Source organism: Colletotrichum costaricense (assembly GCF_030867565.1).
Source record: "Colletotrichum costaricense strain IMI 309622 chromosome Unknown Scaffold_14.1, whole genome shotgun sequence".
Lineage (NCBI taxonomy): Eukaryota > Fungi > Ascomycota > Sordariomycetes > Glomerellales > Glomerellaceae > Colletotrichum > Colletotrichum costaricense.
Window position 1 is genome coordinate 130,672 of NW_026848243.1, and position 17,131 is coordinate 147,802.

Genomic DNA, 17,131 nt, shown 5'->3' on the forward strand with positions numbered 1-17,131 from the left:
CCTGCGAATGCACCAATACACCAATGCAAGCAAATCCAACAATGCCTTTTTCAGGTAGCTCTAAACGTTTTTAGGTCTTGTTCCTTGACGGTGGCGTCGGGCAATGCTGGCCTGTTCATTTGAAGCTCTTGACCTTCTGCATACTACCCTCCTCAACCAGTGCCTTGTGGAGATCAAAGGAGTTGAAGAGCAGATGAGGCTCGTGGCCCATGCCCTTGCGCAAGCACTCAAACTCGGCCTTCTCGAAGTAGTCGAGGAGGATGGGCTGGTAGACCGGGTGGGCGCACTTCTTAATGATGACGCGCGCACGCTCGCGGGGACTCAGCCCACGAACGTCAGCGAGGCCTTGCTCAGTGACAATGACGTCAATGTCCGCCTCGGTCTGGTCAATGTGCGTGCACATTGGGACGATACAGCTGACTCCGTGGGGGTCTGTTTTGGAAGGGCGCGTCGAGGGAGTGTGCATGATGCTGTACTTTGCGTTGCGGAGGAAATCGCCGCTACCGCCCATACCGTTGAGCATGCGGGAGCCCATGACGCACGTGCTGTTGGCGTGGGCGTAAATGTCAACCTCGACAGGGGTGTTCATGCCAATGACGCCGAGGCGGCGAATGATCTCGGGGGAGTTGGAGACCTGCTGGTTGCGGAGGAGGAGCTTGTTGTGGTAGCTCTCCCAGTTGTCGTAGAAGCGCTTGAAGCCGTCGGGGGAAAAGCGCACCGAGGTGGCTGTCGCAAATTCGAGCTTGCCCGAGTCGAAAAGGTCGAGGAAGGTATCCTGGATGACCTCGGTCCATACCTTGAGGTTTTCAAAGTTGCTGTCCTTGAGGCCTCCAACGACGGCGTTGGCAATGTTGCCGATACCGGACTGCAGCGGGAGCAGGCTCTTGGGAAGACGGTCGTGCTTAACCTCGTGCTCGAAGTATTCGATCAGATGTCTGGCGATGGCTCTGGAGCCGTCGTCTTCGGGGGCGTTGGGGCCGGTCTGATCCATGTAGTCGGACTCTATGATGCCAACGACCTTCTCGGGATCAATGGGGATAGAGTTCGTTCCGATGCGATCCTCGACGCTGGTGATGAGGTAGGGCTTGCGGCGCGGGGGCACGTCGGTCATGGTGATGTCGTGGAGACCGTCAAAGTTGGGCAGCGCGGTGTTGACCTCGATGATGATCTTGTCGGCCATCTGCACGAGCTCAGGGGTCGCTCCGACAGACGCACCAGGAACGATGCTGCCATCCTCCTTGATCTCTGTGGCCTCGACTACGACAACGTCAAGGTTCTTGTTTGGGCGGTCCTTGGTATAGAAGCCGTATACGAGGTCGACGGGGAACTGCGACAGGTGCTTGTCGAAGAAGTGAATCCTGCCCTCGTTGATGCCCTTGGAGATGGCCTTGCCGACCTGATGGGGGGCTCGGCGATTGATCATATCCAAGCTGGCCCAGCGGTTCTCGGTCTCGGCGCCGGAGGAGGCACCGACAAACAGGCTGTACTTGAGCTGGCCCTGAAGACTATTCGACGGGAACGATACAAATTAGCTTATTGGAACCAAATCTACTAGCACCTCTAGAAGTTCTTACGAGTTCTGCTCGACGTGGTCCGCCAAGTAGGTGGGCATCTTCTTGGGGTACCCGACGCCAGTGAAGCCGGACCAGCCGATGTAGGCGCCATTGGGAAAGTGCTGCAGGAGATCCTGGGGCTTGGTGAGCTTCTTGAGCATCGAGGGACGTTTGACGCGAGCCCGCAGAGCGGCGGAAGCAATAGGAGACGCCATGATCGCGAGAGGTGATCACGCAAATGAAAGTGAGGAGTGCAGAGGTTCACAGAGGGTCAATGCCCGTGGAAAGGAGGGGAGAGAGGAGAGGACGGAGATTCGAAGCCTGGCCTACGACGACAACAAGGAGAGGAAGGTACGGAGAACGGGGTGGCTCTGGGGCAGAAAGTGGGCGCCGGCGAGACTTTATACTGTCAGTTTTGTTTGGTTCCGATGGAAAGAGCGCGTCTCCATTCAGTTCTGGACTCAGGAGAGAAGACCAAGAGTCAAGAGTCAAGGTATGGGAAAAAAGATCAGGTCACTCCTTGAGCCCCTCGGTGGGGAATGACGCAGCACCAACCCTTGGAGACCAGGGAGCTCCAAGATAGCTCCAAGCTTTCTTAGAGGTAGAGAGTGCCCCTTGAAGTATTATGTCATCAAGTTGGAGAGTATGATTGGTTCATTGAGGGTTTGCGGCTCGGTAACAGTCGGTAACATCCTCAAGGACGCAGCCGCATGCCCGCCGCTAGAGCGAGAAACCTTCTTGTCTCTTTCGCCTGTCGCCAGGTACTTTGTAAGGCTCGCAATGTGCCTGAGTAGTCTGCTGTTGGCAGCCTGTAGGGCTTAATTTCAGGTACCTCACCGCGCATCCTTTCGGTTTGAGCCGAGAGTCAACAGCCATTGACCAATCAAGTCTCGTGGATTCCGCTGTTTTCCAAGCAAATCTGGGCTGAGGTTCAGTCAGGAGATTTTCCACTATTTTTTTATTGTGTGTTGATGCGCGCAATGTTTGCATTTTCTAGTGGTCTTTCATAGATGTTTTGAACTTCATGTCCCTAAGCTTCGAGTACCTAGATGGACCAAAGCCCCCACCGTCGAGGCGGTTCCCGAGATGCCAGCGACAAAAATAAACTGGAGTATTTTCTTAAACTTCCGTAGATGCGAGCTCAACCTTCGGCACAGCTCGGCCGGACGAATCTCGGCCTTAAGACTGCGCTGCGTCGTCTCATTCGTTGAGGCAGATCCACGTCTTCCCGGTCGATCTGGCTCCATTTCGTGCTACGTACCTACCTTACGTAAGGTGTGTCTGGCACCGGGACTTGCCCTTCTCACGCTCTCGCATCTTCAAGACTCAAAGAGGAAGGAGACCCGTCATTTGCAAGGTCTCGAAAGTTGGGAATAGCTTCGTTTCATCTCTTTTTACTTTTCTTGCCCATCCTCGACGAGTTTCGGCAAAGCCGAGGTACATGCATCCACATCACGACGTATCCTGTCCATTTATTCCGGAATCTTGGCCTCTTCAGCCGAAACTCCCGCCTTCCACCTGTATGACGCCGCGACGTGCTCGTCCAGCGGTCCCGACTGGCCCTGCTTGCGGTAAAAGTTCTCTCTGTACGTTCCACCGGAAACCGCGTAGTCGTCCCAGAAGAGACCGCGACGACGCAGCTCCGGCAGGAGAAGATCGATAATGTCCTTGAAGGACTGTGGGAAGAGGGCGTACGCCTAGCATCGATAGTCAGAATCATCATCTTCCACCAACAAAACGGCATGGGCACTTACAAAGTTGAATCCATCAACATCAGCCTCCTCAATCCACGTCTCAAGCCCATCAGCAACCTGCGAAGCCGTACCGACAAAAATGGGCCCGTTGCCACCAATGCTGACGTGCTCGGCAATAGTATGCTTCGTCCACTTTGACGTACCCGGCGAGAACCGCGCGTACCCCTCAACAGTCGACTTGACAGCATTGCTCTCCACCTGCCGCAGCTCCTCCTCGTCACCATACTTGCTCAAATCGATGCCCGTCCAGCCACCGAACAGCGCCAGCGCGCCCTCGTGCGAGGCGTACTTGCGGTAATCAGCCAGCTTCGCCTGCGCCTCCTCCTCCGTAGCGCCCAGGATAGGCGTCACGAGCGCGAGCACCTTGATATCCTTACCGTCGCGGCCGTACTGCGTCCGCGCGAGCTCCCGGATCTCGGCAATGTTCTTTGCGCACACGGCGGGCGCGTGCGCCGAAACGAAGATGGCTTCGGCGTGCTGCGCCGCGAATTGTTTGCCGGCCTTGGAGGTTCCGGCTTGCAGGAGGAGAGGGGTGCGTTGCGGACTAGGTTGGACGATGTGCGGGCCGGGGACGGTGAAGAAGCGCCCGTTGTGGTCGATCTTGCGGACGAGGTCGGGCTGAGTGTAGATGCCTGACTTGCGGTCGAGCTTGACGGCGTCGTCTCTCCATGAGGACTCGAAGAGCTTGTACATGACCTTGATGTACTCCTCGGCTTGCGCGTATCGGTCGTCGTGCTGCCCCTGTTAGCAGTGCCTGGATCGTGGGATGGCTTCGCGTTATCTTACCTGGGGCTGCTGGGTGAGACCCATGTTCTTTGCTGCGGAATCCAGGTAGCTCGTCACGATCTATGCTGGTCAGTCTGCACTTCCTCAAAAGGTTCTGCCTGGAGACTGACATTCCAACCAAGACTATGATACTATTAGCAAGGGACCTTCGTGACCGGTCCTTGGGCTACTTACCGACCGCCCGTGAGGTGATCAAGAGTCGACAAACGCCTTGCGAGGTGGTACGGCTGCTCATATGTCGTCGAAACCGTCACGCCGAAGCCAATGTTCTTCGTTACCGCAGCCATGGCAGCCACGGGGGCCAATGGCTCGTTGACGGGCCATTGGGCACCGGAAACCTTTGCGGGGTCGAGGGACTGCGAGTAGACATCGTAGCCGCCTGCTTTGTTATTAGCTGATATTCCGATTTCGATATCCTGAACGACAAGTCAAACTCACCAAGAACATCGGCGATGAAGATGCCGTGGAACTTGGCCTCCTCGAGCAGCTTAGCCAACTCAACCCAATGGCTGATTTCGTTGAAGCGCCACGACTCGTCTTCGGGATGCCTCCAGAGTCCGGGGGACTGGTGTCCACTGCCTACACGGGAACTGTCAGCTTCAATGCGAGAGTCTGCGGCGAAACCTGGATGCCATACACATCTCAACGAAGGCATTGAGCACGAGGCTCTTCTTCGGCTTTGCGCTTCCCGTCGTGTCGGCCATGTTTCCTTCGTCTTTCTTACTTCTGGAGTACTTTGGAGTCTCTAAGTTCGCTAGAATCGATCGTGCTCATGAGAAAGGTTTCAAAAGGGAAGAAGTTTCTGGCTTTTGCGACAACAAAATACAACAAAACTTTTTCCAGACTATTACTACAATCATTTAGCGAAACCTCGGCCACCGCGGGGTAACATGGAGGGGTTCGCGTCGAACGACGTGACGTCCCCTTTGGAGACACACCCCCCGGCGATGGTCTTACACAGAACATGTCGAAGTTTACCCCAAATTGCCCCTCCCGATACTCGGCGTGGGTCCGGCACCGTGGAGCCGGGGCGATGATGCCACCGGACGGCTCGGTGGCGCAAGACGCACGACGACGCACAAACGGGCCATGGGCGGACCCCACGCCAATGCCGACGACCCCTGCACTCCGCCTTCCTGATTGTTTCCAGGGAAGCTCCTGTTCGATAGCTCGCCTGGGCCTCCGAATGATGGCTCCTGAAAAGCTCCGTGTAAAGGCATTTAGTTCTTTAGGCTGCAAAAGGCGGTTAAGCTGTAATTCGCGGGGCCAAGATGCCCTTGGCTGAAGAGGAGATACAGCGGCTCCCGCCGGCAACCGCAGGTCGTGGGATTCAAGGTTTCCGAGATGAGGTTATCACGTCATGTTAGCTCCGATGACATGGCCCAACCAGAGAGTTGCAGATTACCGCGCGACAGATTGGCGGATGGTTGATATCCGCAAATTTTGGCAGCAGTGATACAGTACTGCAGATCACTCTATGAGGGGCAGTTCGAAGCGCGGGATTGATTGTCTCTGTAGAGCTTTCATTCGCCAATTGACCTGAGTATCGGTCTCACGATGATTTCGGCTTCGTGATCACCTCATTGGCAGTACATCGACACATGACACAGATGTTCGGAAAGAGCATTTAATTAAGGTTCATACAGAGATTGTCTGGCGCGGAGAAACAGGGAATCATTAATCTCAATAGCAATATCGCAACCCCAGTCTCGACGATCGGCATCAAGCTGAGAGGAGTTATCCACCCCAGCTGGCAACGCGTCCCAGCAATTCGGGTATCACCAACGCCGACTCGCACTCTATCCCACCGTTTAAGGTACTGTCTATTGCTTCACGTCTGATTCGCCATCCTCGCTAGACACCACGCCGCTCACCTCGCGCACCTCCTCCACGTGCGCCGACAGCCCGGAGCCAAAGTGTCTCAGGACCAGCCACGCGGGCCCGATGGCCACGGCCCACAGCGCAAAGTTGAGGTAGATTGCGCCGACCTCGCCAAAGAGGGTGATTGATGTGAGGCCGTAGCTGACGGCCTGCCACGCCGACTCGACTCCGCGGAGCAGGGCGGCGTAGCGGATGACTTCCTCTTCGCCTTCGGCCAGGTTTGTGACGATGAAGTACCTGTTTGTCTATGTTAGTTCCAAAAGTCTCGGCAAGCACGACGCGAGATTGTTTCCGCGAAGGGTTTGACGTACAGGAAGAGATAGTTGATCTGGAATCCGATCGTGAGGAAGATGTAGACCGCAAAGGCGGCTCCGAAGCCAGGGCTGGCCCAGTCGTGGACAGGGCGGGTCTGGCGGAACCGCGTCGCGAGGACGGTCGCCCAGAGCCACCACGCGCCCTGAGTGACGACGAGAGTCCAGAAGGTCGACCTCGTGCGGAGCTTGAGTGACACCTTTGCGCGATCAAGCCAGTGCTGCCAGCATCGTCAGTGACCGTCTCTTATTTCTAGCTACGAGCTTGCGAGAGCTACTTACTCCGAGAAGATTACCGGAAATCACGGCCACGATGCCGGAAAGGAAGGATCCGAGAGCTCGAGATCGAACAGAGAACCATGCTGCGGTACAACGTTAGTTTCAAGTCTCCCAGAGGAGAGCTTTTGGAAAGACTTACAGGCAAGATACGTGAAGAACACAGCCTCCGCAAACACAGCCTGGCCAATCCAAAGAACAATCAAAAGGAACTTCGGCTTCAACAAGTTCCTCGTCGTAGCCTTGATCTCATACCACGGATTCTCCAAAATCGCCAAGCTAACCTTTTTGCCATCCTGCCTCTCCACCTGCTCCGGCTTATTCAAGAAGAAGCCGACAAACGGGCCCGCAGCCTGGATGGCAATAAAGATAATGAAGACGGTGTACGAGACCTTGCCGGCCTGGTCGTTGTCCGCGTTGAGGCCGAGGTTGATGGCGCCGCCGAGGATCTGGCCGCAGAGGCGGTATGTGAGCCAGTAGCCCAGCGCCTTGCCGCGGTTCCAGGGCTCCGGGTAGGCGATGGCGATGGCGGCCTCGGCCATCCAGAAGACGCCGGCGGAGATGCCGCAGAGGGCGGCGCCAAGAAGCATGAGCCATTCGACGCCGTAGCGGTTGTTTGTGTAGAGGCCTGCTGCGAAGGGGGCGTAGCCGATGCTGTTGGATTTGGTAGTGTCAGCTTGTGCTTTTCCCGACACGCTCTTCCACATTCGTGGCGTTGGGAAGGCGGGCTGAACCTACGTTCCAAAGATGAGGGCGCCCTTGATGCCTATGTAGTGGACGATGACGGAGGAGAAGTAGCAGGACACCACCATGAGGCAGAATGTGAGGGCGTTGGCGGCGTTGACGACCTTTGGCGAGGCGGCGCCGCCTGCGCCGAGGGAGTTCATGGCGCCCCAGATACCTGGGGCCGCGAGGTTGCAGAGGCCGAGGATGGTCATGTTGTAGAACGTCGAGTGGTACCATTTCACTGTTGAATTCTGATGTCAGTCTTCTAGTGGTACTGCAAGCATTATATTTGCACCGTTGACGAACCTGGATGACGCTCCGACTTGGGAGGGATGACATCGCCCTTTGCTGGGTCGGCGACTTCTGCCATTGTGAAGGTCTTCCGATTAAGATCGAAGGTAACACAAGGCTGGACTGATGAATGAAAGAAGAGAAAGACTATGTCTTGATATCTTCGAAAGCCAAGACCTGAAATGCCGAGTCCTCTATCGCAGGGGGAATCGCAACAGAAACGGGAATCCTTCGTCTTATGGACCAGATCAGAAGAGACAAGAACATGCAGGGATTGTCCAGCTGGATGTCATAGTCAGGCCAACTTCACTGCTCGCCTCTGCTGTCAGAGCCCAATTCCTCAATTCTCCCAAAGTAACATGGTTGCCATTGACACATGCCGGGCCCAGACTGCAGGGTCCAGACAAACTTTTTTTTCCTTTCCTCCCATCCTTTGCCTAATACCAAGAGAACCCCGGCAGCATCTGCCAGGCTTACTCCAATTCTCCAATAGCTTAGCGTTTGAAGTGAGTACTCGCTAAGACGACTTTGTGGAAATCTCCGGCGAATTTGGGTTGCGAAATCAACCGGGTACAGCACGCCATTCCGCTGCCGGCGCACGGGTTCCGGAGTACCACCCTCGACGCTCTTGTCAATCAAAGCAATAGAGTCGATAGTCAACACCACCACCACGGTACCGTGTCGAATTCCCCACGCTAGGAGCAAAAGCACGACATTTTGATTCCGAGTCTTTGGGAACGTTTGGCATGTCAAATCGCGCGTCCACGTGGGTTGAAGACCTGGTGGCTTCAGATGGGCCGTTTGGCTTATCCTGTTTCTCGGGTTCGTAGTACGGCATGGCGCCATTGACATTGATGGCTTGGTATTTGATTTCAATCGAATGGTTCGAGACCTTTTCGGTGGTTTGGGACAAAGCACTGTACGATGTCCAAGTACCACAGATTCTTCTGCCAGAGACTACCTAAGCTCTATCAAGCAAGCAAGCAGCGACGAGTCTACCCATGACATCCCCATGGCGCAGACTATGCACTCGAAATATATCTCTTTCAAGTGATCATGATGAGATTGATTTTGTTGCATTCATCGTAGCGCATGTATCTATGAGCTCCTACGCAAATCTAAGGAACACTATGCCAACTCTCATGGACATCTTTGACATCCACACCTCCAGCCTTAAGGTAAGGAGTCACGTCGGATTCCGGGTCCAGCTCCCTCTTCGTGCATCCAAGTCCAAAGTACCACAAGAAAGGGTTCTCCGAGTCCCCAACATACTCATACTCAAAGTCCTCCCACCGCGGCTCCCGTTGTACGATCGTCGCCAGCGTGGCAGACCCAGGCCATAAGCCGTGGATCCTTGAACCGGCCTTACCGCTGTTATACCAAGAGCTGCAGTTCTCTGACAACACCGTCGTCGCGAAGAACGCATCAGAGTACTGTGTAAAGTTGTCCGCCGCCCTCTTGGTAGGCTGAATCGTCTTGATCCCCTCGCGGCTCGCCTTACGGAGGATGCGTGCGAAATACGTAATCTGATTCTCGACGTTGTGCGGGACCGTGCCGGAGCGTCCCGACCCGTTGGGGCCGTGGATGAAGAGCAGGTTCGGGAACCCGGGCGTTGCGGAGCCGAAGTATGTATACGGTCCATCGGGGCGCCAGACCTCGCGGAGGTCCTGGCCCTTGGCCGTGATGGGGAATGGAGGCGCCATGTCGACATTCGCGCCTGTAGCGCAGAAGATTGCGTCGACTTCGCGGTGCTTGCCGTCTTCCGTCTCGATGCCCGTCTCCGTGATCCGCTTGATACGCGTCTGGATGTACTCCGTCTTGTCGGAAGAAATGGCCTCGAAGTAGCCCGGCCCGGGTGTTAGACGCCGGCAGTGTGGCGAGAAGTCTGGGATGAGGGCGTCGATGAGCTCGGGTTTCTTGGTGAGCCTGTCGTTCATGAACTTGCGGAACTTTTCTCGCGCCTCGTCATTCTCGCTGGAGCCCTTAAGCCACCCGGTGAAGTGACGGAAGTATTTGCTCTCTAGCTCCTTGCGGTATTGGAGGTACGCTTCTGGGTCCTTGCGGAAGGTCTCTCTGAGTTCCTCCGGGATAACGATGGGCTCGATGGAGGTCTCGTCGCCCGCAAATGAAGCTGTGACCCACGTCTTGTTCCGCGCGTAGTGATCCAGCCGCGAGACAACCTTGTGCAGATTTGATGTGAGCTGAATACCGCTGGCGCCGTTGCCAATCACCGCGACCTTCTTTTCTCTCGGGTCGAAGCTAGGGTCCCAGTTTGAGGCGTGTCTGAGTACTCCCTTGAAGTCCTCGATACCGGGGTAGTCTGGCAGCTTCCAGGCATTGAAGCGGCCTATGGCCGTGAGGACGAATTCTGCCTCCTCTGTGCGAATTGCATCTGTCGCTAGGTCGCGTATGGTGATTTGCCAGGTTGAGCGCGACTCTACCCAGTTCAAGCCCTCAACCTGTTGTGAGAGATGGAGGTGCTTGTAAACGTCGTACTTCCGCGCCAGGCCCTGCCAGTAGTCGCGGATCTCGGCGCCCTGGGCAAATTCCTCCGTCCATTGTGTGTTGGGATCGAAGGTTGACTGGTACACGTGGGCTGGTACATCGCAGCGGACGCCTGGGTAGATGTTTTCGAACCATGTGCCGCCCTAGAAATACTGCTATCAGTCGGAGGCTCTTCTATAACGTCTCCAAGATTGATTAAAAACGTACCACATCGGCGTTCTTCTCGTAAATCGAGAGCTTGATGCCGGGCACCTTTGCTGGTAAGAGGATGCCAGCAAGAACACCTGATAGACCTGCTCCAATGACCGCAACCCTTAGCTCCCGCGGCTCGTCTATGTATCTTTCGATGAGTTTGATCGGGTAATCATCATAGATGGACTTTGGTGGCGTGAGGAGTGAGTCGACGGTGCGGTCAATGAGAGTCTGTTTGTCGAGCCCGTTCTTCAAAGGTGCCTCAATCGGGGCCTCCTTCTGTTCCGCGACTTGTGAGGGCGTTGTGTCAATGTGGTCACCCATGTCTACAGCTCTGATTACTCCGTACTCTGGCGATGATTCAAGCTGAAGGTGTAAGCTACAGGACTCTATGATAGACTCCGCTCACATCTCACAGCAGATAAGATGGGAAAGCCACATTTTGTTAGCCGGCGACTCTGCCCCTCGTCGATCCGGACATCGGAATCACGTCAGACTCGTGCTCGAACGCGTTACACGCACTTGGAGGGAAGACGCTCCGTGGTCTTGAGTATGGTCCAACTCAGGGACCACCTCGCCGTCCTATCAGAGAAGAGCCATTGTTATCTCGCAGCATCAAAGCGAAAGCTTCACAAAAGAAACAGCTCTCCACCCCACCATAGATGCTGGAGCTTCATAACCCCGCTATCCAATGTTGCGGGCGAGTATCCGCACGGCGGATGTTGCTGGAGATGAGGTGCGCGGAGTATGGGGAGCACGCCATCTCCCCACTTTCTTGGGGAATCACAACGAGCACGCCCCCCCCCCCTTCTCATTCCCTCCTCAGATCGGAGCCTCCAACGAAATGCCCTTCATAGGTCCCTTTATCCCGCGATGGAGTCCAACTTGTCGGATCCGCCCTTGGCTCCAGTCTTGAAGGTTGCGAAGACTCGTCTCCAATTCTGCAAGTTGATGGGGTGGAGCATGGTTGATGCCGGCCGGTGATGGGGGCATAGTCGACAGGGGTTCGAGTGGTCTATCGAAATCAGGGAGGACGCCTCGCCTTTCCTCTTCGTCTCTTTCACATCTGTCTCACTGTCACATCAATAAGCCCTGAGATGGTGCAATGTTTATCCTAAGCATTTCTGCAACCCGCCAACCTCTTGTCGCATTCTTTCCGCTCTCTGGTCGGGTGGTATGCGGTGCTATTACGCAGTAGTCTCCGAATTCTCGCGTTGGTAAAACGCCATCGCCAAGTTTCGCTTCTTTGGTTTGTGCTTGCGCAAGAGACATGACTGGCCCCTTGTTTTATGGCTGGAAAAGACGGCGCGGTGCGTGGGTGGTTAGACATGGGATTGGAAAAATTGTGATGGCAGTAGATAGCTGGGATAATGATATGATAGGTACTAAAAGCAAGAGAAATCCTTGAAGTCCACTTCCTGCAGCTGTCATATGGGATTACTGCGTCTCGACATATCCAGATCTTTGTTCTCCCAGCATTCGCACAACAAGGCGACGACGAGATTATCACCATGGTCGTCCAAGCTCGTCGCAAGTGGTGGCACATCCAATGGTATTCCGACACCGATACACCGGAGGAACGCAGATTGATCAACAGACTTGACCTTCTCATTGTTCCGTACGCGGTTCTGAGCTACTGGGTCAAGTACATTGATCAATCGAACCTGAACAATGCCTACGTTGCCGGCCTGAAGGAAGACCTCGGATTCAAGGGCAATGAACTCGTCCAACTGCAGACGTTTTACATCATCGGAGCTGTCACTGGGCAGCTGCCGATGATGTTTGTCCTGACATACATCCCAATCCATTGGCTCATTCCCTTTTTGGACATTGCCTGGGGCGTCTTTACACTCCTCCAGTTCCGCGTTACTGGATTTGCTGAGTTGGCTGCATACCGCTTCCTAGTCGGCTGGTTTGAGGCTGCCTTCTTCCCGGTTATGCACTATCTTTTTGGTGAGTCTCTTCGTTTTCTTCCATTTGAAAGCTTACTAATGAAACTCTTGAAGGCTCCTGGTATCGTGGAGATGAGATCGCGAGACGTGGCGGCATCTTCTATGTCGGTCTTTCACTTGGCACACTCACTGCGGGTCTGATCCAAGCTGGCGCCTCTGCACGACTCGACGGAGTGCATGGACTCGCTGGCTGGAGATGGATGTACATCATCTGCTCTCTCATCACCATTCCCATCGGCATCTTGGGCTACTTCGTCATCCCAGGCACCCCTGAACAGCCCAACCGACTCGTTCTCAAGAGAGAAAACATCGAATTGAGCGTGGAGAGACTGAAGCGCGCAGGTCACTCATCTCACGGAAAATTCAAGTTCAGCAACTTGAAGAAAGTCTTTTTCTCGTGGCAATTCTGGGGAATCATTGTTGTGGACGTTCTCTTCTGGAATGCAGGTATTCACACCTCGTCGGGTAGCTTCTTGCTCTGGATCAAGAGTCTCGGTCGTTATTCGGCAGCCAAGGTGAACGAACTCGGCACGATTGCGCCTGCTCTCGGCATCTTCTACACTTTATTCGTCTGTTTCGCATCGGATCTCGTCATGGGACCGGCCTGGGCAATCACGATGTCAAGTGCTTGGAACGCACTGGGGCTTCTCATCTTGACCATTTGGAACGTCCCGGAGCCTGCCAAATGGTTCGCATTCTCCACCATCTACTCTTCAGTTGCACTGTCGAGTGTGTTTCATGGGTGGGTGAATACACAATTGCGGTCTTCACCAGCAGAAAGATCCTTCACACTCGTCCTCATCAACGCTATCTCTCAGTCGTCTACGGCATGGACCCCGCTCTTGGTCTTTCCCACAGTCGAGGCACCTCGGTACCCCAAGGGCTTTGCGTTTACCCTGGCCTGTGCCATTCTTCTCATCGTCGCAACTCACATCTTGCGTATGTACGTCAAGCGCAGAGAGTAAGTAAATCCAATCCTTCACAAGCAGTCAGGATCATTCGCGCTGACTCCCTACCTAATAGTCCTCAACTCGAGAATTCTAGCGGTTTTCCTGAAAGTGATCATGAAGACATCTCAACCATTGAACACGGCAAGCAACCACCAGTTGCAGTGAGTGGAAGAGATGACAGAAGCGACTGATGGGAGATTTTGCAATTCGGCCGGATGATCATAGGTGCCCACACAAAGTCGATCGTTCCGCTGAAAAAACTAGACACATCGTTAGTGTAGTAGTGGTTTATTGAGACTCTTCAAACTTCAAGCTCATGAGGTACATAGTAATAATCAAAGACTCCCTCATATCTATTAGATTATCATCTAAGTTAGTATCGCGAATCATGGCCTTCTCAGAAAAGCCCCGCCTCGCACATTGCTCCATTGAAGCAACGCAATATGACCCAAGTAGGTAATGACTTTCCACGATTGAGATGGGCGATTGAGATGGGCGATTGAGATGGGCGATTGAGATGAGCGATTGAGATATCGAGGACAGACTGTATACCATCCTCAACGTTCACCTTAAGATCGAGACATGTTGAATCTGACATGCTTAGCATATTTCCTCAAACACCCATGTGGTCCTAGTCGTGTATAGCGGAGCCCGACCATGAAAGCCCCTAGTAGAACACTTTCTGACGTTCAAGAACGGAAATCTGAAATTTTCATTAGCAAGTATGGCGTGGTTATCACGGCCTTGTTCAACATCGTAGCATCGGGATTAGTTGCGACCCGCTGCGGAGATGCGCCTCCTGAACTACCGGCAATACCATGAGTGAGGCAATCGTCGGCTCAACAACCAGTTATCATAAGTCGTTTTTTGCCGACCCGACGCCACCTGAGTCCAAAGGGTCCAGACGGCCGGCGTTGGTCTCCGAAACGTAATGAAGTCTTCGGACTCAAGAGACGGGTGATGGCACCATCCGCACCCGCGATCACGCCAGCGTTTCTGCCCTGCACCGGCGGCGTTGAATTGGGGTCAACGTGCAGATAACATCCCGCGCCAGTCCCACGCGACGGGCGACAACGGCGATGACGACATGGGGAATGGACAACTTCCTTGCATCACGATCCTGCGCCAAGTTGAAGAGATTCGTGATGAATATGGGTTGATAAACAGAGGCAAGCCCGCGGGCTGTTTTGGAGCTGCAAGTGAAAGCCCGAGCTTGAGCATACTCTTCACCAAAAATTCGAAATGACTTCGGTACCGCTCCACACAACCAATGGCGAAAATGGCGTCAGACCAGAGGGGAAGAAGCAGATTTTGCTCAATGCATTTGACATGTCTACTGTCGGGCACTTGTCTCCTGGACAATGGAAGGTCAGTATCCTCTATAAGATCTTATCGTGTGGACGATTTGCTGAGTCTCGCTATTTCAGAACCCCGCCGACAAGTCAGCAACTAAACGCGACCTTAACTACTGGATCGACCTCGCGAAGCTATTAGAACGAGGCGGCATCAACGCCCTCTTCCTTGCCGACACCTATGGAGGTTACGATACCTACGAAGGAAGCCTTGACAACTGCATTCGCCGAGCGGCTCAATGGCCAATGACAGATCCTACTATTGTAAGAGCACGCTTTAAGCACAAGAGTTAAACGGCCGCTTACAACGGGAACATAGCCGATCAGTGCCATGGCCGCTGTCACGAAGAACCTCACATTCGCCATCACCGCATCCACATCATTTGAGCCGCCCTTCCTTCTCGCCAAGCGGTTTTCCACACTCGACCATTTTACAAGGGGCCGCATTGGATGGAACATTGTCACTTCTTGGAAGAAAGCAGCATTCAAGGCGATTGGCTTAGACAGCCCAATTCCCCATGACGAGCGGTATGCTCAGGCAGACGAGTATCTGCGGGTTCTTTACAAGTAAGCCTTTGTCGAAGAATACTTCGAAACACCGTTCTCAAACAGCATGCATATACATGTAGATACTAATGATTCAAAAGGCTTTGGGAAGGCTCATGGGCAGATGACGCGATTACCCCTGATCCCGAGAACGACAGCTATGCCGACCCCGATAAGATCCGGACGATTCACCACCACGGAAAGTTCTTCGATCTCGATACACGCCACATCGTCGATCCTTCACCCCAAAGAACCCCCTTCCTTTTCCAAGCAGGCACATCAGCGGCTGGATCAGAATTCGCAGCAACACATGCCGAGGGTATCTTCGTCTCCTCGCATTCCCCAAAGCTTCTACGCCCAAAGGTCAAAGAGATCAGAGAACAGGCTGCAGCCCTAGGCAGAGACCCTCAGTCTGTCAAGTTCTTCGCAACTTTCACTCCGATTGTGGGACGGACCGACGAAGAGGCCCAGGCTAAGCACGAGGAGCTGAAGAAGTATGCTTCTGTCATCGGAGGATTGGTCCTCGTCAGCGGCTGGACGGGCATCGATCTGTCCAAGATCCCTGTCGACCAGGAGGTTACTGCCGCGGACTCTCTAGAGGCGCACAAGGTGCGCAGTATTCTCGATGCCTTCACGACGACCAGTGAGCATGTCCCCAAGTGGACACCTCGTGTCATTGCCGAACGAGCGGCGATTGGCGGGCTCGGACCGGTGTCTGTTGGAAGCCCTCAAAAGGTAGCGGATGACTTGGAGTATTGGATTCGTGAAGGTGACTTGGATGGTTTCAACTTGGGATATGTCACGACGCCAGGCACGTTCGAGGATGTCGTCGATCTTCTTATCCCAGAGCTTCGACGGCGTGGAATCTATCCAGAGGCACCTGCCGATGACGTTGCTTTTACGGCCAGAGAGAAGGTCTACGGGCAGGGGCAGAAGGGATTGAGGGCTGATCACCCTGGCTCGTCTTACAAGTATGATGTATACAAGGAGGAAGGCGCAAGTTCGAAGCTTGCAGACTAAGATACACGTATAATTGAGAACCGATTCCATTCATTACCTCAATCAGATGTGGAATCTCTCTTAAGGACCATCGTACGGCGAGATGAGCTGTCAGAGTATGTTGTTCCTCAAGACAAAGGCGGCTTTTCTTGAAAACCAGTTGTTCACCATATACCTAAAGTCCGATCTCAATCAAGCCACTGCTTTCCCAAACATCGTAATTTGCGATATATGTGACCACTGGCATGCATCGTGAACATGTTATTGAGATACAGAGCCGGCACGAAGAGCTGCTCCTGCACCTAATCACCACTCCGTCTTGATCGTTGGACACGTATCATCGAGCTACATCCCTTCGCCGATGCCTATTTACCTCTTCATCGTGATAGTCACTACGTCGGCATCAATGGTTTAGGCTCGAACTAAGCTGTTTTCTACAATTAGTTTCAATACCCGCGTAAACTGTACTTCCAGGTTGTGAACCAACCCATGGGGTGTGCCAGCAGCTGCCGCGCCGAAGCAGTTGTAATCATCCGCACCATACGGAATGGGGCACGACGGTTATTAGTATAGCGTAAGGATGTTCCACAATGCTGCGTGATCTATCAGAAATACTGAAGGCTTAAGGTGGGTAATTAGAAGGCTGGGCCGCAGTAAGCCCTGAACACCCTCTTTAGAGTGCGCCGGCTGGTCAAAGCTAGCGTCTTTTTAACACGATTTCCAGCGGAAATACGCACGGGCCGATTCATTCGGCACTTTGCGATGATCCTGATCCGACAATGGCGCCCTCAGTTTAGATGCCTGAGAGTTGATTGAAACCAATATTGATCATTAAACATCACGTCTACACACCTCAATTGTTCGCAAGTTAAACGAGGGCTGCATGATGGTCTCGAAATGCCGGTCTCACAATTGACTTGAAGAAGTCTTTTAAGAACTGTGATCTACATTGTGTTTGTTTCAGCACAGGTTGATGTCAATGATCTGTTGGGTTGGCCTCTAAGAGAACATGCTAGGATCCTGTTGGCCCCTCGAGATAAACGTTTGAACTCAAGTG

The 17,131-nt window shown here is 53.7% G+C and overlaps 6 protein-coding genes across 6 annotated transcripts; 2 read left to right on the top strand and 4 right to left on the bottom strand.

The window, feature by feature from the left end:
• Positions 1-115: 115 nt before the first annotated feature.
• On the bottom strand, positions 116-1,768 carry CCOS01_11921 (acetyl-CoA hydrolase; the record flags this gene model as incomplete). The annotated part of the gene is made up of 2 exons (XM_060460072.1): positions 116-1,505; positions 1,575-1,768. 2 exons carry the CDS (start codon positions 1,766-1,768, stop codon positions 116-118), a joined length of 1,584 nt encoding a protein of 527 aa, XP_060309015.1.
• A 1,257-nt stretch (positions 1,769-3,025) lies between these two features.
• CCOS01_11922 (dibenzothiophene desulfurization enzyme A) lies at positions 3,026-4,797 on the bottom strand (the record flags this gene model as incomplete). The annotated part of the gene is made up of 7 exons (XM_060460073.1): positions 3,026-3,250; positions 3,308-4,042; positions 4,094-4,153; positions 4,204-4,216; positions 4,268-4,472; positions 4,532-4,672; positions 4,731-4,797. 7 exons carry the CDS (start codon positions 4,795-4,797, stop codon positions 3,026-3,028), a joined length of 1,446 nt encoding a protein of 481 aa, XP_060309016.1.
• A 1,119-nt stretch (positions 4,798-5,916) lies between these two features.
• On the bottom strand, positions 5,917-7,657 carry CCOS01_11923 (major facilitator superfamily transporter; the record flags this gene model as incomplete). The annotated part of the gene is made up of 6 exons (XM_060460074.1): positions 5,917-6,211; positions 6,286-6,506; positions 6,568-6,647; positions 6,704-7,215; positions 7,300-7,528; positions 7,594-7,657. 6 exons carry the CDS (start codon positions 7,655-7,657, stop codon positions 5,917-5,919), a joined length of 1,401 nt encoding a protein of 466 aa, XP_060309017.1.
• Positions 7,658-8,696: 1,039 nt separating this feature from the next.
• Positions 8,697-10,599, bottom strand: CCOS01_11924 (4-hydroxyacetophenone monooxygenase; the record flags this gene model as incomplete). Its single annotated transcript, XM_060460075.1, has 2 exons — positions 8,697-10,226; positions 10,291-10,599. 2 exons carry the CDS (start codon positions 10,597-10,599, stop codon positions 8,697-8,699), a joined length of 1,839 nt encoding a protein of 612 aa, XP_060309018.1.
• A 367-nt stretch (positions 10,600-10,966) lies between these two features.
• On the top strand, positions 10,967-13,999 carry CCOS01_11925 (major facilitator superfamily transporter; the record flags this gene model as incomplete). Its single annotated transcript, XM_060460076.1, has 5 exons — positions 10,967-11,011; positions 11,736-12,228; positions 12,282-13,188; positions 13,251-13,338; positions 13,823-13,999. The coding sequence occupies 5 exons, from the start codon at positions 10,967-10,969 to the stop codon at positions 13,997-13,999; spliced, it is 1,710 nt and encodes a 569-aa protein (XP_060309019.1).
• Positions 14,000-14,419: 420 nt separating this feature from the next.
• On the top strand, positions 14,420-16,095 carry CCOS01_11926 (HK97 family phage prohead protease; the record flags this gene model as incomplete). Its single annotated transcript, XM_060460077.1, has 4 exons — positions 14,420-14,545; positions 14,605-14,793; positions 14,849-15,096; positions 15,177-16,095. 4 exons carry the CDS (start codon positions 14,420-14,422, stop codon positions 16,093-16,095), a joined length of 1,482 nt encoding a protein of 493 aa, XP_060309020.1.
• Positions 16,096-17,131: the final 1,036 nt, after the last annotated feature.